The sequence below is a fragment of the Nuphar pumila genome, chromosome 2 (assembly GCF_984573655.1).
Source record: "Nuphar pumila chromosome 2, dmNupPumi1.hap1.1, whole genome shotgun sequence".
Taxonomy (NCBI): domain Eukaryota; kingdom Viridiplantae; phylum Streptophyta; class Magnoliopsida; order Nymphaeales; family Nymphaeaceae; genus Nuphar; species Nuphar pumila.
In genome coordinates this window covers 94,039,487-94,061,355 of record NC_143250.1, presented here as the reverse complement: position 1 = coordinate 94,061,355, position 21,869 = coordinate 94,039,487, and the positions used below count along the sequence as shown (strand labels likewise).

At 36.8% G+C, this 21,869-nt stretch overlaps 1 protein-coding gene across 1 annotated transcript; it reads left to right on the top strand.

Annotated features, from left to right (window-relative positions):
• The first annotated feature begins 261 nt into the window (after positions 1 to 261).
• Positions 262 to 19,865, top strand: LOC149846182 (uncharacterized). The gene is made up of 3 exons (XM_089996222.1): positions 262 to 319; positions 19,285 to 19,385; positions 19,474 to 19,865. Exons 2-3 carry the CDS (start codon positions 19,292 to 19,294, stop codon positions 19,620 to 19,622), a joined length of 243 nt encoding a protein of 80 aa, XP_089852348.1. The 5' UTR covers positions 262 to 319; positions 19,285 to 19,291; the 3' UTR covers positions 19,623 to 19,865.
• Positions 19,866 to 21,869: the final 2,004 nt, after the last annotated feature.

The following is a 21,869-nucleotide window of genomic DNA, read 5'->3' as shown; positions in this document are numbered from 1 at the left end:
ACCCGGGTTCTATCTGAGTTTGGATTAAGATCCATAAATTTTTAATGTTAAAAAAGCTTAAAAAGTATTATTTTACTGGGTATGGACCGGGTTTGGTTTATGTAGTTCTTATCGGGTCTGGATATAGTTTTCTTATAAAAAACCGGATCCAAATCCGGATCCGATACCTGCATCATTTAGTCGGATCCAGGTTTGAATCCACTGATTTTAGCGGGGATCCGACCCGTTGACATCCCTGCTTCTAGTCCATTCTGGACCATAACTCTCTCTCTCTCTCCCTCTCCCTCTCTCTGCGTCTGGGTGGGAAGTGTCTTCTCAGGTAAGACAGAAACCCTAACTCCTCTATCTGTGTTTCTTCTTCCATTTTTTTTCTCTTATTTTTTTGGATTATGGTCTAAGCGCTAAGATTTGGAACTCGAAATTTATCATTTTCCCCTTCATCTCCCTTCTCTCCGAACCCTAAAACCTCGACGGGAATGGAATCGGTGGTTCCGTAAGAAGCCCTGATTCGGAACCGTGGGAATCGATCTTCTAGCGTATAATTTTCCGTGGTAGAACGCCGAACCAGCTACGGTGATTAGGGATTTTTGGCCGAACTAGGCAGGGAACGATGTCGATTTTGATCGGAGCCTTGGAGAGAATTGATGTGTGATTTGCATCAATTTGAACATGGTGCTTGCGATCGTTCCCCGCCGTTTCCAAGCCTGGCGTTGGTCGATTCACCGTCTCTCCATTGTAGCTGACACATAGAGAATTAGGGTTTTGGGTTAGAGGATTGGGAAGCAAGAGAAGGAGTTGTGGCCTCGACGCCTCGTTGAAATTAGGGTTGTTTAGTAGGATTTGGGGATTTGGGTATAGGTAAAATTAAGGGGGAAGGTGTTGGTGAAGGATCTCATGTTATGGTATATGCCAATAATTCATGATTAAGCTATGCATGATAATACACCACCTTCGCGCATCTGAATCTCATCAGCACGTGTCAGTAGAGATTTGGGTGTTAAAAAACTCAGAAGAGGGAGCCCATGGTTCGACCGCTTCGGGGCTTGTGTTTAAGCTTTGCACTAGAGAAGTCACAACCATGACTTGTGTCTCCTTTCATGCAAGATTCTTTATTGTATTAAGATACTATAAATTTTTTTAGGGCTCGTTTGGAAGCAAGATCTTCTTAGACAACTTATTGAGAGAAATAGAGAGAGGAACAAAGATTTGCATATGGTTTTTATTGATTTGGAGAAGGCATACGATAGAGTACCTAGGGACGTTCTCTGGTGGACAATGGTGAAGAAATGTATTCACCTATGTCACATGGGTGTGGATGCGGGAGGACAAAAATATAAAAAATATAAATTTATATATATATATATATATATATAATTTTTAAGTTTTAACCGTTAACAACAATAACACTAATGAAATAAAAAACAATTATCATAATATCATCAAATCAATTCATTATCATGCATGCAATAAATCAAATTAACATTCTACATCATAAAAACTAACACCATAATTAAATCAACCTAAATATATTATAGAAACAATCAAATAAGTAAAGCAAAAAAGAAGTAAATTATACACTATACTAACAAAAAAAGCAAAAAATGCATAATTACATACCAAAAGTATATTCTACACAATGTATATGACGATGAAGTAATGGATCCTAATAATTTTATGCTTTATCATCAAATGCATCATAAGAAGGAATAACAATCAAATTACCCAACATCAAGTCATCAACAAATAATACACATTATAAGCAACCATATGTCACAGGAAAAACTTGGTTCGGCTTGGCTGAGCTTGTAAAAATTCAGTTCGGGCTTAGCTGGGCTTGTAAAAACTGAGTTCGGCTTGATTGGGCTTGTGAAAACTCAGTTCGGCCAGAATGTTTTGCAAAATGGTTGCTTAAAGCAACAAACATTTTTTTACGATTAGGATTCGAACTTGCAACATCCCAATAGACATATTAATATAATATATCTATGTATAAAAAGTATAATGTTTATATTACATAGTTTTTACGTGTAAAAACTATGTAATAGATAGATTTTTAAGAAAATGAGCCAGCCGAACTGAGTTTTCCCTAAAATGGGTATTTTTTTTTTAAATAGGCTTGTTTAGTCGAGATTGAGAGAGACTGAGGTACACAGTAAGGGGGAAAAGATTGACTACAGAGAGAGAGGCACGCAGTATGAAAATGGGGAAAAAATAGAGAGAGAGGTAGCCGAGAGATTGAGATGACTGGAGAGAGAGAGATTGAGAGATAGATTGAAGGAGAGAACGAGAGAGAATAACGTACCTTAGAGATGAAAATTGAGTTCGCGCTCGCCGACGTCGGGGTGTCGCAACTCAGCAACGTCAGAACTCGGAAGATAGGAAAGAGGGCAAAACAATTTTGCCTTAATCCTTAGGCTCAATTCCATTTCATCGGGCGATATATATAAGTCTAAAATTTGGATGAATATGACCCTGGGTGTGTTGACTGCATGCAGGGTCAGGTTGACCGCACCGAGTGCCACACCCGCACGTGCACCCGCGTCGCGTTGAAGCAGGTGCGACACCTGGTTAGCCGAAGCCCTGTGACATAGGTATTTACCAAAACAACAAGGGGACACTCAAAGAGTTCCACCAAAACACCAAAAGAACACTCACACGCCACAAAATGGGCTCACACACACCCACTAAAGGGGCAAACACAATGAATAAAAATGATATTTTATTGATTAAGACCATGCAAGAAGAATACATTTGAGAGGGGGTTTCACCCCTATCTATACACATAAAAGAGCTCCTAAGAGAGACGTTGGGAGAGGTCCCAACGGCTCCAATAGAGTCGTTGGGCTCTCTCTCCAATGCCTCTCTAGCTAGAGGTAGCGGAAAAAGTAAAAAGTAAAATGTAAAAAAAGGGACTAACCTAGTTAAACACTAACCTAGTTACTACTTACTACTTAGGTACTATCCTAACACACACACACACACACATATATATATATATATATTCACAAATATATATATGTATGCATACATTGTATATACCAGAGTTACCGGAAGCTTCTTAGATAGGTGGGAAGCCCGCTTCTCAGAAACTCGCTTCGGAAGCGCGATACTGCTCGCTTCCGAAACTTGATGGGAATCTCGATTCTCCTATGTTTCTCTTATTCTTTTTATACACTTCATCTATTCTTATATGTTTTCTCACTCTACTTTTCATGTTTTTATGTGTTTCCTCTCATGCTTCTCACTCACTTCCATTTGCTTTCTCCAAATTGACAATCATCATTTTTAGATTTTGTTAAAAATTTAATTCTTATACTAAAAAATCATGAAATTTAAGAAATAATACTTTTATTTTAGTTTTTATTTGTGTTGCATTTCGATTCTCATTCAATTTTTATATTGTTTTTATTCCTTGCTTCCCGCTTTTGATACATTTTAAAATTTATTGCTTCGCGCTTCTGCTTCCCGTATCATTTCCCGCTTCCGCTTCCTAGTTTGACAACCTTGGTATATACATTTACATTTTTAACACTCCCCTCAAACTTACGGCTGAATAATCGAAAGTTTGTCCAAGAGAAAGTGGAATCTAAGAGCAACGAGAGTTAAGTAACATAGGGAAGATCAATAGTGCCATGTAGGTATTCCTCTCATACATAGTGACAGTTTATCTCAATGTGTTTGGTTCGTTCATAGAAGGTTTGGTTGCTGACAATTTTGATGAAACTTTTGTTGTCACAACCCAGTTGTGATGCTCCTGTACTTAGAACGCCAATGTCAGCCAACAATTTTCCCATGTCAGCCAACAATCTTCTTAGCCAGACCACTTTGATAGTGGTTGTAGTCATGACTTGGTATTCTGCTTCAGTTGAAGAGAATTTTTTTACCTAAAAATACACAAAAACCAGTGGTTGAGTGTCAGTTATTTGGATCACCTCCCCAGTCAGCATCATTATAAACAAGTAAATCTAAGGAGGAAGAAAACAATCAAGAAAAGTCCTCGAAAAATAAAAGTTTTGATATATCTAATAGTACGCAAAATTGCTCCCATATGAACATGGTGGGAGCATGATGAAACTGGCTCGTTGTGTGAATTGCATGCCCAATGCTAGGTCTCGTATATGACAGAGCTCCGACAAGTTGTCTGTATGGTGTTGGATTTTCAAGGGGTTCTCCATCATCAATCTTTATTTTGATATTTACAACTTCGGGAGTATCAACCTTCTTATCATCTAAAATACCTGACAACAATATCTAAAGCAAATTTAGATTGAGTCAGTAAATAACGTTCGGAGGAATAAACAACTTCTATACTAAGAAAATACTTAAAACCCCCCAAATAAGTCATTTCAAAATGTGTTTTGAGAAGTCTTTTAATGTTTTTCAATTCCCTGTTTGTCACCTTTTGTGATAATCATATCGTCTACATAAAGAAGAAGACTAATAATACTTGTATCAGAAATCTTAACAAACAAAGTTGTGTCAGTTAAATAAAGATTGAAATCCAACATCAAATATAACTTGAATAAACCAGTCATATCAAGCCTTTGAAGCTTCTTTAAGGCCATAGAGAGCCTTATCTAAACGAAGAGCCTTTCCTTTAGGAATAACTATACTAGGCAAGGCCTCGATTATAGACTTCTTCAACTAATTTACCATTAAGAAACACATTCTTAACATCTATTTGATATATAAACCATTTATTCACAGAGGCAAGGGCTACTACGGTTCTAACTGTGATCATCATATCAACAAGTGCGAAGGTTTCCTCATAATTTATTTCATAATCTTGGTAGTATCCCTTGACAACTAACTTAGCTTTGTACCTTTTAAGGGTTCCATCACTTTTGGTCTTTATTTTATAGACCCATCGACAACCTATGAATTTCTTTCTTAGAGGAATATCTTGGATAGTCCAAGTATTTGTCTTTTCTAAAGCGTCTAATTCTACCCTCATGGCTTCTACCCATTCAGAATATTTCTTTGCTTCAACATAGTTGGAGGGTTCTATGTATAAATGTATCAGTGCAACCTAAGCTTGATACTTAGGTGAAAATGACTCATAGGAAACAAAATTTTCAGAGGGTTTTGATACTCTCGATAACCTTCTAGTTTGGATTTATATATTGTTTTCATTAGTATATTTTTCAAGGGCACATGGTTGTTCAGAACTACTACGCCTGAAATATTGAATACAGTTCTGATTTTGAGATTGATCTTTACTTATCTCATTGTTAAGAGATTCTTTTTCACTCACCATATCATTTATGATATCCTGATCTTTATCAAGATCAGCATCATAATCACCAAACTTTGGAATTAGATCCAACAGGAAAGAATACTCAGTTATGCCCTTAGAATTTTCAAATTCATTTTTTTTCTAAGAAAGACACATTTCTTGAAACATATAATTTTTTATTTTTAAAATAAAAACATTTATAGCCTTTTTGGTTATTTGTATACCCCAAAAAGGTACAAAAAATAGCATGAGGGGAAAGTTTATCATTTTTATCAGTGAATACAAAAATCATCCAAAAAAACCCTTAGTCTAGATTAATAAAGAGTAAGTTTAAAAAGTTTTTCAACTGGTGATATATTTTTCAGGTGACATTCTGTTAATAAGATAAACTCCGGTTAAAGTGGCTTCGACCCTAAATTCTTTAGGTACTTGATTTAAAATAAGCAAAGTTCTTGTGGTTTCTATGATGTGCTTATGTTTTCTTTCAACCAAACCATTCTGTTGTGGAATGTAGGGACAAGATTTTTTTATGTGTAATATCATTTGATGTAATACCATTTGATTCCAGGTAATCTTTAAAATCTTTTGATAAAAATTTTCTTCCTGAATCAGTGCGAAAGATAGAGACATCCTTTTGAATTTTATTTTTAACTAATTTGTAAAATATTTGAAAATATTAAAAAATTCATATTTCTGTTTGAGAAAATAAATCCACGCATATCTAGTAAAATCATCAACAAAGATTACACAATATGCAAACCCACCCTTAGATATAACAGGTGCTGAGTCCTAAACATCCGAATGCACTAACTTAAGCAGTCATATAGAGACAAAAGTTCTTTATTGGAATGGCAACATTTTTATCTTGCCAAGAACACACTCTTTACATGAATTTTTTTAACAACAACTATGCCTTCATCCCAAAACAATTGGGGTCGGCGATATGAACCAAAAAAGAAAATCATTCTGGGTCTTCCACATGAATCCTTCTCCTCCAATCATTTCTATCCAATGCCATGTCCTCAGTGAGGTTCAAAGCATTCATATCCTTTCCTATCATCTCCATCCAAGTCTTCTTAGGCCTACCCCGACCTCTTTTAACTAATATATTTTCCCATTTCTCCATCCTTCTAACTGGAGCATCATTAGGCCTTCGCCGAATATGTTCAAACCACCGTAAACGATTCTCTCTCATCTTATTTTCGATGGATGCAACGCCTACCTTACGTATCTTCTCGTTTCGAATCTTATCTTTTATTGTATTTCCACACATCTATCTAAGCATATGCATCTCAGCTACACTCATTTTTTGAATATGATGTCTCTTGGTAGCTCAACATTCCGTACCATATAGTAAAGCGAGCCTAATTGTCGTCCTATAAAATTTTTCATTCAACCGCAATGGCATTCTACGATCGCACAACACTCCAGTTGCACTTTTCCATTTTATCCACCCAACCTTTAATATATGATTTACATCTCCATCAATTTCTCCATACTTTTGAATGATAGATCTCAAATATTTAAAACAGTCATCCACTCACCAAGCTTCACTACACTCCCATCACTACTTCGTTGCTTACTAAACCGACATTCCATATATTCTGTCTTACTCTTACTCAACTTAAAACCTCTTGCTTCCAATGTTTGTCTCCATAATTCTAACTTAGCATTAACCCCAACTCTAGACTCATCAATCAAAACAATATCATCAGCAAACAACATACACTACGACACATTTTCTTGAATTGATCTTGTAAGCTCATCCATCACTATAGCAAATAGAAAAGGGCTTAATGCAGATCCTTGATGTAACCCAACCGTGATAGGAAAATTAGTTGTCACCCCTCTACAAGTGCGGACATTGGTTACTACTCCTTCGTACATATCTTTAATTATACTAATGTACTTGAGAGAAACACCTTTGTTCATCATTGTCCACCAGAGAACATCCTTAGGTACTCTATCGTATGCCTTCTCCAAATCAATAAAAACCATATGCAAATCTTTGTTCCTCTCTCTATATCTCTCAATAAGTTGTCTAAGAAGATGTATAGCTTCCATAGTTGATCTTCCAGGCATAAAACCAAATTGATTCTCCGATATCATGACAATCTTCCTCAACCTATACTCAATCACCCTCTTCCAAAGTTTCATAGTATGATTCATGAGTTTTATACCACGATAGTTTGTGCAATCTTGTATATCACCCTTATTCTTATATAGAGGCACCAAAGTACTCTTCCTCCACTCATTAGGCATCTTATTTGTCCGCTAAATCTTGTTAAAAAGATTTGTCAACCACTCTAAACCTTTCTCTCCCAAGCATTTTCAAGCCTCGATAGGTATACCATCTGGGCCAACTGCCCTTCTTGATTTTATTTTCTTCAAAGCCTTTGCAATTTCTTTCTTTTGAATCTTGCACATGAAGTCACGATTTATCTTTCCAAGATCAAGCCTATAAATATCCTTCTCGCCCTCTTTGGTATCCAACTTGTCATAAACCTCCTTATATACCTTATCCCTCGCGTTTCGAACTACTTTTTTAGCTTCCTTCTTTGCTATCATATACTTCTCAAAATTCTCATTATCATGACTCTTACTTAGATTTCTATAACACTCTCTTTTAACCTTAATAGCTAATTTGACATCCTCGTTCCACCATGATGTATCCTTACCTAGCGGTGCACCGCCTTTAGACTAACCCAATATCTCCTTAGCTACCTTTCTCATGTCACCTGCTATCTTATTCCACATTGATTCTGAATCCTCCTCGAGACACCAATCAACTTCCTTAACTACCTGCTCTACAAACATTCCTTGTTTAACTCCTTTCAGTGCCCACCACTTAATTCTAGGATCTATCCTATGTCTATCCCTTTTGCGACATTTTCTAATTCTAAGATCTAAAATTAAGACTCTATGTTGTGTAACTACACTTTCTCCCGGTATAACCTTACAATCGATGCAACAACCCCTATCTCTCTTTCTAAGTAGGAAAAAATCTATTTGACTCGTATTAACCCCACTTTTAAATGTTACCAGGTAATACTCTCTCTTCCTAAACCAAGTGTTTGCTAAGATCATATCATAGGACAAGCCAAAATCTAAAATTCTTTCTCCATTATCATTTCTTTCTCCTATACCATAGCCTCCATGGATACTTTCAAATCCATCCCTACTAATGCCTACATGTCCGTTAAGGTCACCGCCGATGAAAAGCTTTTCTCCATAAGATATCCCTTGTACTACTCCATCTAAATCTTCCCAAAATTGATGCTTCATGGAATCCTCTAAACCTATTTGAGGTGCATAAACACTAATAATATTAATAATATCCGTACCTAATACTAATTTAATAAGTAAAATCCTATCACCCTTCCTACGGACCTCAACTACATTATCTATAAAATCACGACCAATAATAATCCCTATTCCATTCGTATTCCTATTTATTCCTGTATACCAAATCTTATATCCCCAAGGTTTTATCACTTTTGCTTTCTCACCTACCTATTTGGTCTCTTGTAGACATAAAATATTCATCTTTCTCCTACACATAACATCTACTACCTCTACCAACTTACCAGTTAAAGACCCTATGTTCTAAGTGGCTAACCTAATTTTATGGTCTTGAACTATCTTCTTTACCCCCACCCGTCCAACAAAGTGAGGGAACCCTTGCGTATTTGACACCACACCCGGGCGCCAGTGTGACGCGTCGCTTCTGGGCGACGACCTAGCAACCCTTGCCCATTTATCACTGCCTCCGGGCCTATAGAGTACAACGCGTCGCTCAGTAGGGAACACCCCCAACGAAATTCTCATATTGATTTATATTCATAGGGTGTGACTAAGTTTTTATGTTGGCTGTCACTGGCCTACTGCAACCCTCCTCCTTTCGTATTTGAAAAGTACTGAATTTTGGATACATTAGGATGGACAAGTCTTTAATGCCATAAATCCAAATCTAGTTTATGAACATTGTAAAAAAATGTATTTTTGGGTATTTCCAAAAAATCCATGTAGTATAAACCTCCTTCCCTATGGCCTTCCCCAATCAACTTTGCATTCGACAACCAATAGAAGAGAAGAAAACATTATACCTATAGTCAGATAATTGATAGTCAAAAGATTTAGGTTTAATTTGGGAATATATCTAATTTTTAGAATAGAAAAATCTTTTGAAATATTTTTGAAATTTTCTATTTCCTTTATCTCAGGGGATGTCTCATCAGCGGTAAAAACATTTGACCCACTTGAGTTATGACATTCAGATAAGATATCACCATTTGGCTTCATGAAATGAGGCACCTGAGTTAAAAATCCAAAGTGTCTTATCGGGGTTAGAGATGCCAACTAAAGATACCATTAGCTCTGGTTGATGAAGTTCCTTTGAGTAGAGGTTGGAGAGCTTCTACAAGTTGAGTCAAAAACATGTTCTCAATGTTTTTTTTCTTGTGTAGTTTTGAGCTCACTTTACTCTTGTGCAACCAATACTAAAATTTTCTCATAGGGTCTCTTTAATTTAGGACAATATCTTAACATGTCTCTCGGTTCATGACAATAGTAACAAATAATTTGTTTCTTCTCAAACTCATTACCTTGTTTTTCATAGTTATCATTGTTTGGTCTCCCATAATGTGGTAGTTTGTAAGTATGGACATGGTGTTCTGGCCTAGATATGACTAGTACCGAATCATTTGCTTTAGATGTCTTCTTTTTTAGTCTATTTTCTTCCATACTTAGCTCTTCAATAGAGAAAACTTTTTCTCTATGAAGAAGAGCCGATTTGGTAGTCTCAAACTGCAGCCTTAGAACATTGATGAAATGATAGAAGTGCTCTACATCAATTTGTCTTTGGGACAATGCCATTGTGGTTCAAGAAGCGCCAACTCATTCCAAAGATCAGACAATTCACTAAAGTATTCTCTAATACTTTTTCCTCCTTAAGTCATAGTGCATACTTTGTCTTGAAAGTTGCAAATGTGGGCAATATCATATTCTCATGCTTTATTTGCATGTTCGAACTTAGCTAGACTCTAACACTTGATATCAACACTACTAACGAGCGAAGACATAATCTTGGCATACTCTATTCTCCATTTTTTTTTATTTTTTCTCATATGTGACCATAATCTTGGTCTTTTCTGCCTCCATAAGAGGCCATAATCTTGGTCTTTTCTACTTCTATAAGAGGTATCACTTTTTCCCTTTCTATCTTAGTAAGAATTTGTTTGGGTTCTAAATCTGACCCATCCACTAATCCCCACAACCCTTTCCCCAACATGAAGTGTTTCATGATTGAAGCCCATGTTACAAAGTTTGTGTCATTGAGTTTGATAGGTTTAGGGTGACATTATCATTGTCATCTATGTTTACAAGGGATAAGAGAAAGAGTAAAAGATAGAGAGGAGAAAGAAAGAGAAGAGATAATCAAAAGTATCACGAGAACTTTACCACTAAGAGAGCACCTCCAATGAAGAATACGAACACACGAGCACTCCACCACCAAGAGAGCACCTCTAATGAAGACCACGAACACACGAGCACTTGAATAAATTAAAAGAGACTTTATTTCTTCAAAATCTTAACTGGCATGCATCCCAATTCACCAAAAAATCAGCTTGATCTCCAAGCTCTGATACCGTAAAAGGAAACAAGTTCCTCCAAAATGTATTAATTAAAACAACAAGGTGGACACTCAGAGTTCCACCAAAACACCAAAAGAACACTCACAAGCCACAAAATGGGCTCACACACAAACACCCACTAAGAGGAAAACACAAAAAATAAAAATAATATTTTATTGATCAAGATCATGCAAGAAGAATACATTTGAGATGGGGTTTCACCCATGGTTGCTAGTCGAGGAAGCGGGAAGCGATACGGGAAGCGGAAGTGGGAAGCATGGCACTTTCAAAATTTTAGGAAGCAGGAAGCGTGGGATGACTTAAAAGCAAATCAAGAATCATCTCGGAAGCGAACCAGAAGCAACCTAGGAAGCGAAAATAAAATAAAATAAAAATACAAAAAAAAATGAAAAAGGGGGGAAGCGTGTTTCCCATAAAAGAGAAACGCGCTTTCCATAAATGAGAAACGTGCTTCCCCAAAAAATCGGCACTTCCCAGCATGTTTTCGAAACACGCTTCGGGCTTTTGAAACACGCTTCGGGCTTCCAAAACACGCTTCGGGAAAGCACGCTTCCCCACTAGGCTAGGTGCTTCCGGTGACTCTGGTTTCACCCCTATTTATACACACATAAAAGAGCTCCTAAGAGAAACGTTGGGAGAGGTCCCAACGGCTCCAATAGAGCCGTTGGACTCTCTCTCTCTCTCTCTCCGATGCCTCTCTAGCTAAAGGTAGCTGAAAAAGTAAAAAGTAAAAAAGTAAAAAAAGGGACTAACCTAGTTAGACACTAACCTAGTTACTAGTTAGGTACTATCCTAACATATATATATATATATATATATATATATATATATATATATATATATATATATACATTTACATTTTTAACAGGGTGAATGTTTAATTTTGAAACAAGCGATCAGTTTTGAAATGAAGTGGGTGATTTCCATGTTTGGACATTGTTATATTTGAATAAGTGTTGCCTGTGTCTAAACCTTTGAGAGTTTGATGTTTTGTACTTTTTTAGTGCGACTTATTGCACCTTGCAATGATTATCATGACAGTGCTTATGACTAAATATATTTATTGGTCGAGATCTGTTGTTTCTTCATGTAAGTGTGATCAACTTTCTCTTGGGTAAAATAAATCAAGGGATTTGAAATGAAATAGGGATCTTCGAAACACGAGCTTAGATTCACAAGGGAAAGTGTCATGAATGACAATAAAGCATAACCCTTAAAAAGGGTATAACTGAAAACAAAATAAAAAGATATTCTTTATTGATATGAAAAACCAATTGCTTAAGAAGCATTGGAATGGAATACAAGAGGGGTTGCACCCCTTTATATACACACAACAACTCTATTGCTAGTCAAGTCTGGACAGGACTTGACTAGCAACAATCATTCTAGTTCAAACTGAACTAGATGACATAAAGACAAAAAAAATAAAAATAAAGGAAAAAAGTTACAGAAAAGAAAGAAATAAAAAAAGATATATATATATATATAATATAATATTATTATTATTATATATATGTACAATTTTACATTTTAACACTCCCCCTCAAACTTACGGTACAATGAACGAAAGTTTGTCTAAGAGAAAGTGAAATTGGGGAGTAGCGAGAGGCTTTGTAAAGAAACCTGCTAACTGATATTCTGAAGTGACATATGGCAGATCAATTATCCCGTGTAGATATTCCTCTCTGACGTAGTGACAATCCATTTCGATGTGTTTGGTGCATTCGTGGAATGTTCTGTTGCTCACAATGTAGATCACACTTTTGTTGTCACAACATATTTGTGAAGCCTTTGTTGCTTCAGCTCCTATGTCAGCAAGCAGTCATCGGAGCCAAACTACTTCAATGGTCATGGTTGCCATGGTTCTGTATTCAGCTTTGGTGGATGAGAGAGATACCTTCTACTGCTTTTTACACCTCCATGAGATCAATGATTCTCTTAAAAAAACACAAAAACCAGTGGTTGAGTGTCTGTTATTGGGATCACCTCTCCAATCAGCATCAATATATGCAATTAAATCAAGAGAAGAGGAGGAATATAAGAAAAGTCCTCGTGAAAGAGAGGACTGGATGTATCTGATAATACGCATGACTGCTCCCATATGAACAAAAGTAGGAGCATGTTGAAATTGACTTGCTGTGTGAACAACATGTGCTATATCTGGTATGGTAATGGATAGATAGGAAAGTGCCCCGACAAGCTGTCTGTAAGGAGTAGGGTCTGCAAGAAGTTCTCTATCATCAATCTTCATTTTAACGTTAACAACTTCTGGAGTATCGACTTTCTTATCATCAGTAATACCAGACCTGAAAACAATATCAAAAGCAAATTTAGTTTGAGATAATAATATTCTCTAGGAGAATAAGCAACTTTAATGCCTAAAAATTATCTCAACAAGCCTAAATCAGTCATTTCAAAATGAGATTTAAGAAGTGTTTTGATCGTTTCAACTCTTTGTTTATCGCTTCCGGTGATGATCATATCATCCACATAGAGAAGAAGCACAATGATTTCTGTATCAGAATTCTTAATACACAAAGCAGTGTCAGTTAAATAGAATTGAAAACCAATATCAATCATAACACGACTAAACCTATCATACCAAGCTTTCGGTGCTTGTTTAAGTCCATAAAGAGCTTTTTTTAAGCGAAGGACTTTACCCTTAGGAAAACTTAGACCAAGAGGGGGTTTCATGTATACTTCTTCAACTAGCTTTCCATTTAAAAAGACATTTTTGACATCCATTTGAAAAATGTACCATTTTTTATAGAAGCTAAGACAATTAAGGTTCAGACAGTTGTCATACGAGCCAACGGAGCAAAGGTTTCTTTATAACCAATCCCATATTCTTGGGCATAACCTTTGGCTACTAATCGGGCTTTATATTTTTTAAGAGTACCATCACTCCAGGTTTTAATTTTATAAACCCATCGACATCCTATAATTTTCTTCCCTCGAGGAAGATCTTGAATAGTCTACGTAAAAGCCTTTTCAAGTGCATCTAATTCAACTTTCATGGCTTCTATCCATTTGATATCATTTTTTGCTTGGAAATATATGGATGGTTCTTCATATGAGTGAATTAATGCAATAACTGCCCTATATGTTTGTGAGAATGACTCGTATGATACAAACTTTCCTAGAGGCCTTGAGAATCGGGATGATTGTCTAGTTGGAATGTTAGAATATTTTTCAAGTGCACATGGAGGATTAGACTTTTGTCGCCTGGAATATTGAATACTAGTATTCCTATGAAGATCTTCATTTTCAACATTATGATTAAGATCAATAATTCTTTAATCATCATCAAAGTTACAATCAAGGTCATATTTATCATATGTTGATGTTAGATCTAGCAAAAAGGAGTACTCAGTGACATCTTTTAATTTTCTAAAATCAAAGAAGCTCTCCTTTTCAAGAAAGGAAACATTTCTAGACACATATAGTCTATTATTTTTGAAGTCAAAACATCTATAACCTTTTTGATTTTCAGCATATCCTAAAAAGGCACAGGGAATCGCATGAGGGAAAAGTTTATCATTTTTGTTAGTAAATATGAAACATTTGCACCCAAATATTCTTAGTCTAGAGTAGTATGGAGAAATGTTCATAAGTTTTTCAATAGGAGTGATATTTTGTAACGAAGAAGATGGCATCCTATTAATGGGATAGGTGACAGTTAAGGCAGCTTCTGCCCAAAGGTCTTTCAGGACTTGATTTGCTATTAATAAAGTCCTAGTGGTTTCTATAATATGGCGATGTTTTTGTTCCGCTTTTGTTGAGGTGTATAAGAACAAGATCTTTGATGTGTGATGCCATGCACTTTAAGATAATTTTGAAAATCTGTGGATAAAAACTCTCCCCCCCTGAATCTGCAAAAAATAACATCATTTTGAAACTTGTTTTTAACTATATTATGAAAAGTTTGAAAGTATGAAAATACTTCAGACTTATGTTTGAGAAAGTAAATCCACGTATGTCGGGAGAAATCATCGACAAAAATAACACAGTAAACAAATCCTCCTTTAGAAATTACTGGTGCAGGACCCCAAACATTCGAGTGTATTAATTCAAGTGGTCTTGAAGAGAAAAAGGTTCTGTTCTGAAATGATAATCTTTTCATTTTGCCGAGAATACAATCTTTACAATCAAATGATTCAGAGTTACAAAATTTTTCTAGATTTGGAAAATATTGGATTTTGACTATATGTGGGTGATCAAGTCTCTTATGCCACAATTCCAACTCTATTTTCTGAATATTATAACAAACAGCTTTCTTCGGCATTTCCAAAAAATCCATGTAACAGAGTCCTCCTTCTCTATGGCCTTCCCCAATCAGCTTGCCTGACTGGCGATCATTTACCCAACAACCATGAGAAGAAAAGAAAATATTACACCAATAATCAGAAATTTGAGATACAGATAAAAGATTTAAATTTAATTTGGGAACATGTTTAATTTCTGGAATAGAAAATTTCTTTGTTTTATAAATGTTTTCAAAATTTCCTATTCTTTCTATTTCAAGAGAAGTCCCATCCGGTTGAAACTTCAGATGAGGAAGAGGCACCTTTGATGAGAGGCTGAAGAATCTCCATTAGTTGGGCCAGGGAAACTGGTGCATCCTGATCTTTAGGCTTCGATCTAGCAATTGCAACTCTTTTTTCTCTCAACTCCTTAAGTTTGGGACATTGTGGCCTGTAGTGTCCCGGTTCATGACAGTGATGACAAATAACTTTCTTCTTATCATAGTCACCATTTTGTCGGTTAAAGTAAGGAGGCTTATATGATCAAACATGATTCTCTGGTCTAGACACGGTTAAAACGGAATCATCTTCAATTTTTAAAGAACCTTTCCAGAGACGATTTTCTTCCATTGTTAACTCTTCAATAGTTTCAACAATAGAAGGAATTTTTCCTCGGTGAAGGAGGGCCGATTTAGTGGTTTTAAATTCCGACCTTAATCTAGTGATAAATTGGTAAAAATGTTCAGCATCGAGTTGTTTCTGACGAAGCTCGATGTCTTCGGCACAATGCCACTTTGGTTCTAACCCATTGTAATATTCACAAATAGTTTTGTCTCTTTGTGTCATCATTCGAAATTTTCTTGGAGGTTGCACACGTGTGCAATATCTTTAAGGGAATACATATTCTTAAGGTATTCTCATGCCTTATTGGCATGATCAAATTTGGCAAGACTTGAGCATTTTTTAATGTCAACGCTATTGATAAGCCATGACATTATCTTCGCATGAGATATTCTCCATTCTTTTCATTTCTTCTCGTATGAGGCAAGAGCCTTGATTTTTTCTTATTCCGATAGAGGGACCTCTTTATCTTCCTCATTTTTAGTAAGAGATAGCTTAGATTCCGAATCAGAACCATCCACAATCCCCCATAGGCCTTTTTCCCATATATGGTGCTTCATGATTGAAGCCCATGTTACATAGTTTGTATCACTTAGTTGGCATGGTGGTGACTTAAGGAATAGGGATAAAAGAGAAACGAGAAGAGAAATGAAAAAGAAAGAAGAAAATACAATACAATAAGGTGTGAAATCTTTCCCAATGAAGTGATAAAACACTTCTCTTCAAGTGGTGAACACTGTTGCAAATGGGCACGGAACCCGAAGCAGCTTTTCCTCAAGATCTAGTGCTTCTGTGGCTTTGATACCATGAAATGAAATAGGGATCTTCGAAATACGAGCTTAGATTCACGAGGGAAAGTGCCATGAATGACACTGAAGCATAACCCTTAAAAAGGGTATAACTGGAAACAAAAAAAAAATTCTTTATTGATATGAAAAACCAATTGCTTAAGAAGCATTGGAATGGAATACAAGAGGGGCTGCACCCCTTTATATACATAGCTGAAAGAGGAGGACTCAATAGTGCTGTTGGACACAGTCCAACGGCTCTAAATAGAGCTGTTGGACCGTGTGTCCAACAGCTCTATTGATAGTCAAGTCTGGACAGGACTTGACTAGCAACCGTCATTCTAGTTCAAACTGAACTAGATGACATAAAGACAAAATAAAGGAAAAAGGTTACAGAAAAGACAGAAATGAAAAATATAATTTTATATATATATAATAATATAATATTATATATATATGTACAGTTTTACATTTTAACAGGATTGACACATTTTTTATGAAGTTTTGTATGTTTGGCAGTATGATCTCTTATACTTTTGCAGTGCAGCACCAAAACTGGGGCTTCAGGTGTTTGACCCATCAAAAAGTAGTATAAATTTTTTTACATTCTTTCAGATATAATAAAACAGCTGTATGTTCCATTTTTTTTGTTGAAGAAAAGAGCATTATATACAAGAGAAATAGAAAGTACCAAGTATATAGGACAGAGCCTAATTAATCAAGCCTAAAACCCATTCATGGCTGCCAATCCAGCTTAGGCACCTCTTCAGTCAATTGTCATTTACTCACAAGGAGAGGGTATTCTGTATGTGGAAGTGAAAAAGGACGGATGGAGATGTTCTTCTGCATGATGTTTCTTTCGCAAGGACTCCAACTCCTCCACATAGTTAAATGTTTTCCATGTTAGATCCTTCACTCTCTCTGCCCTCTGGTCTCTAAGAACTTTAGCTTCTCATGTTGATGAAACCTACCTAGCCTACACGCTCAAAAGAATTCTAGCCTTCCTAGATCAGATCGAAAATCTTGGACCCTCAACCACCACACCTCCCATTGAAACTGATTCCTTGAAAGCAAACCTCCACCCCATCCAAGAGGAACGGCTCCATCTTTATGTTAAACAGATATAACTAATTTCTGTTTATATATTATCATTTGTACCCTTCATGTCCATCCAAAAGTTGCATGTGGCTTCTCCCTATCTGAGTGTCATGGTAAAGTAGCTCCATTATCCTTTCTCTGCCACTCCGTGTTGTCTTCTTCATGGAGTTCCTTGTCAAGAAAGCTAATTGTATCGATCAGTTGTTCTAGTATCTATGATGTATTATAATGAGATGATACAAAAAATCAATACTTCTTGCTTTGACTAGGGGGCTGAAATTTTACATATGCTTCAAGGTCATGTTTTGTGTAGGACAAGCTTGGAATTGTTCAGTTACTACCATCATATTTGCAATCACCGTTACTTTCTGTGCATCACATTCTTGCCTTGTGGTCTATTAACAATATTTTCATAGTTTGGGCCATAGTTGCAAATCTCATTCTTGGGAAAGGTCGGCAAGCAAAAATCTTGCAATATTTTTAAAAATCTAGTTATTCTTGGTGAAGTCTTGGAAAATATTTGTATATATAAAAATAGAAATATATAATTGTAAATAATACAAACACATGTAAAAGTTGTTTTACGTGTATTAACAGATTGGAAATACAGTGTTTTCAAAATAGGTGGTATTTTGAAAATATGGAGTTTTTTCAATATTATATCAGCCTTTGAAAAATACTGCAATAAAATCACAATAATTTCAAGATATCAGCAATATTTGTGACTAAGGTTTCTACTCGTGCAAATGTCAGCATTCAAATTTGATTCATTTCTCATTAACAGTGTGATTATGACTTCGTGATAGAAAAGTGGTTCTTCAAAAAGAAGGGAAGTAGCTATAAGGGAAATTTAGTAGACTGAATACTTGCAATACTGGAGGATTGATGCGTTCCTTCTGGAGTGGCTACTTTGTTTTGTTGTTTCACTTTGCTAGTCACCAGTCACACACCGAATAAATTTCTGGCAAAAGTTCAAATTCCGAGGCTTGCTGATTCCTCTGGTTGTTACTGCAAAGAGGGGTAGAAGAGTGCCCTTGCTGTTGAGAGTAGCTGTTCCTCGGTGGTGAACATTAGCGTTCTACTTAGTAAGTGCACTGATTGAAGTGATGCTAGGAAGTTGAGATGGCTCATCACTAGCTGATAAGCATTCTGAGCTGTGCTGGAAGTTGAGATGGCTCTTCATGCACATACGCCCCCATTTTTTGTAGTCATGTTATAATAAGATTGTTGCCCTCCTATTATTCTCACTTTGGTTGTGTAAAAGGAAATTGGCGTGATTTTGATGTTGTGAAGGAAAAATCTACTAAGGACTCCTATTCTTCATACATTAGGCTATCATAGTTTGGATCTAGTTTTGCCATTTGCGCACTCCAGCTCAAACTCCAGATTAATAGAACATTACCATGAGCTGCAAGCATCAAAAGAAATCCGTTAATATTAGTCACTTAGTTTTACTGACAATCGCATGGCTTATGAAAGACATGAGCCTTGGGAGTTTTTTTTATTATCACACTTTATCCCTCAGCCTTCTCTAAATGATGGTGATTCACAATTCTTTTCTTGAAGAATGCAAACCGGTTCTCTCTTAATTTCTCTGTTTAAACATTCTTTTACTGAGGTTCAGATGACATCGGTTGTTGCAGTTTGAAAATGTCTGCGAAGTATATCTTGGGATCTCTTGCTGTGACTGCTGTAGTTGCCTATTACCTTGATGATTTGATTTCAGACAGGAAGTTATTTGGAGGTCAGCTAGTTTTCACTTTATGATTGTGGACTCTTTGCATCACATTCTTCTCTGTGGTTTAACATGCCACTGGTGTATGTATAATTAGGCACCACTCCAACAACCGTTGCCAATAAGGAATGGTGGGAAGAGACAGACAAGAAGTTTCAGGCCTGGCCGCGTACTGCTGGGCCTCCAGTGGTCATGAACCCTATCTCGCGCCAGAACTTCATTGTCAAGATAAAGGTCGATGAGTGAGAGTACAATGCTCATCTGCGGTGTTGGGTAACTGGTTTCCTTGATATATATGCCTATTGATATCTTTTGGCTTGCTTAAGATCATGTAATTCCTTGATGATTTGGCTTTTTTAGCATCTTGTGTTGTAATGTATAACATGAATGATGACATCGACTGGAGGACTGCTGCTTTTGATCTGTTTGTAGGCTGTTCAATTTGTTAATAAATGGGCCATCATAGACTAGGCACCAAGTATGATGAAACGGTGATTTTTGTTCATCCTTAACTTTTGGTTTGCCTATACCCATGATCCACAGCTTCATTGTTGTGGTCATGGGTGATATTGTGAATTGAAACTAAGGCTAGGAAACACTGCAAGTTGCATGTGGCTTGGCTTAGTTCAACTTGCACGAAGCTCGTTCTTGTCATGTAGGCTTGGTGAGCCGAGCATGAGAAAAGGGTATTTTGTTTAAACGAGCCCAAGCCCAAGCCCAAGCCCAAGCTGGAGTTGGATCTGAACCTACATGAGCCGATTGAAACAGCTCAAGCTTGGCTTGTTTTCCAGCCGTAGTTCCAAAGGCATATGGTTGGGTCCATGTTAAACTTTCATCAAAATATCTGGGGCTGTACAACCTTGTGTGGTTTTGTTGCGACTGTAATGAAGAGATGCTCATGCAGAGCCAGGTCAGTTGAATGACTACAGATTTCCGGGCAACATTGTACTGCTGTCCATCTTTGTCAAGAACTAATAACTATTTATGGCGGTTTCAGTGCTTGAAGACCATATATTATCGTTGCAGATCCTTGGAGTTTCCATGGGTATGCTAATCATCCTTGCTAGAAATATTAAGGACCAGAGTTTCTGTTAAGATCTGCGAATGTGCTCAACGCAAAGATGATACAAATAAGGAAACCATGGAAATCATTTATCGGCTCCTGTTTAGCTATTTGATTAGCCATTTATTGTAATCGATTAGATTCATTATGACATTCAAGTCCTTCGGCAGGTGGCCCAAGGGTTCTTTGCCTCCTTTTTTTTAGCTCATAGTGACTGCTTTATGCCTTGAGGGGCTTGTAGGAATTGTGGCTCTTCAAAGAAGTGATTCCGTGTCGGCCCTGCCGATTGTCTAGGATGTGACCCAGCCAAAAGTGTTATAGTTCTGGCCTAATCAGTATAATAAGTCCATGTTGGTCAAGCATTCCTTCGTAACAAAGTTGAGGAGATGGCAAAACATCCTAGGATGACCACCGAGGTGATATCCCATGTGGTAAGCCGGGTCCTTGCCAAGCTGAAAGCCCAGGTTCGAATCCCTCTGCCAGATGGGGCTTTAGAGATATCTGGTAGGGTCTGCCTAACCCCAGCTTGCCTTTAAAAAAAAAAAACACCCTAGGATGGTGGATGCCCATATAGACAAGTAAAATCATTCATCCGTGAATCCCGAACACCAACTCAAGTAGGAGCATTGGCCTTCAGAAACACAAAGTTGAAAAGGACGTCATTGCCATGAAGTAATTGGAGAGAAATGTATAAAGAACTCACATAATTGGTAGGAAATCCATGGCAACATAAACCCTCACAGAAATGCACTAAAACAAAGCAAAAGGCAGAAGTGACGCACTTCATCAGGTTGTTTTCTAGGAAAAAATGAGAACTTGTAAGCACTAAAATCCTAAAAAAGAACTCACATTCATATTCAGAATCAGATGCAACGACCCCATGTAATGATTTGGGCAACACACGAAGATTATCATGATCACGGTTTATGTTAAGACTGGTAAATACGCCAAACGAACCGAACAGTGTGTCAAAGCTTGGCTCATTGTGTCGAGCCAAGCCAAGCCAAGCTTGAGCTCATAAAAAGCCTGAGCTAAACAAGCCGACCACGAGCAAAATAGAATTTGGACCTTAAGCCTAGTAAGCCAAGCTCAAACTAGCTCATTCACAAAACAAATAATTGTTTCAAACTTGGTAAGCTATAGGATTTGAACTCTAAACTTATCGCTTGCAGGTCAAATATTTCAACCATCTTGTTATAATATATATATAATATTTGTTATTAATAAACAAGCATATACAACCCGAGCTGAGACGAACATTGGTTATTCATACTCGAGCTTGCCAAGCCTATTTCACCGCTACTTACGAGCCTAGCTCATCTCATTTCCCAGCCCTACTCCGTGTAAACCAAACACTTCTTTTACATGCTTACCACTAAAGAAGCGCTTGTAAGCGCATCTGACAAATACCCGACGAAGATGGATATCAC

Excerpts from the sequence above, each read along its gene's own strand:
- LOC149846182 (XM_089996222.1), top strand. The coding sequence starts at position 19,292 with ATGTCTGCGAAGTATATCTTGGGATCTCTTGCTGTGACTGCTGTAGTT. Across the intron at positions 19,386-19,473 it reads AGACAGGAAGTTATTTGGAG|GCACCACTCCAACAACCGTT; the intron begins GTCAGCTAGTTT and ends ATGTATAATTAG.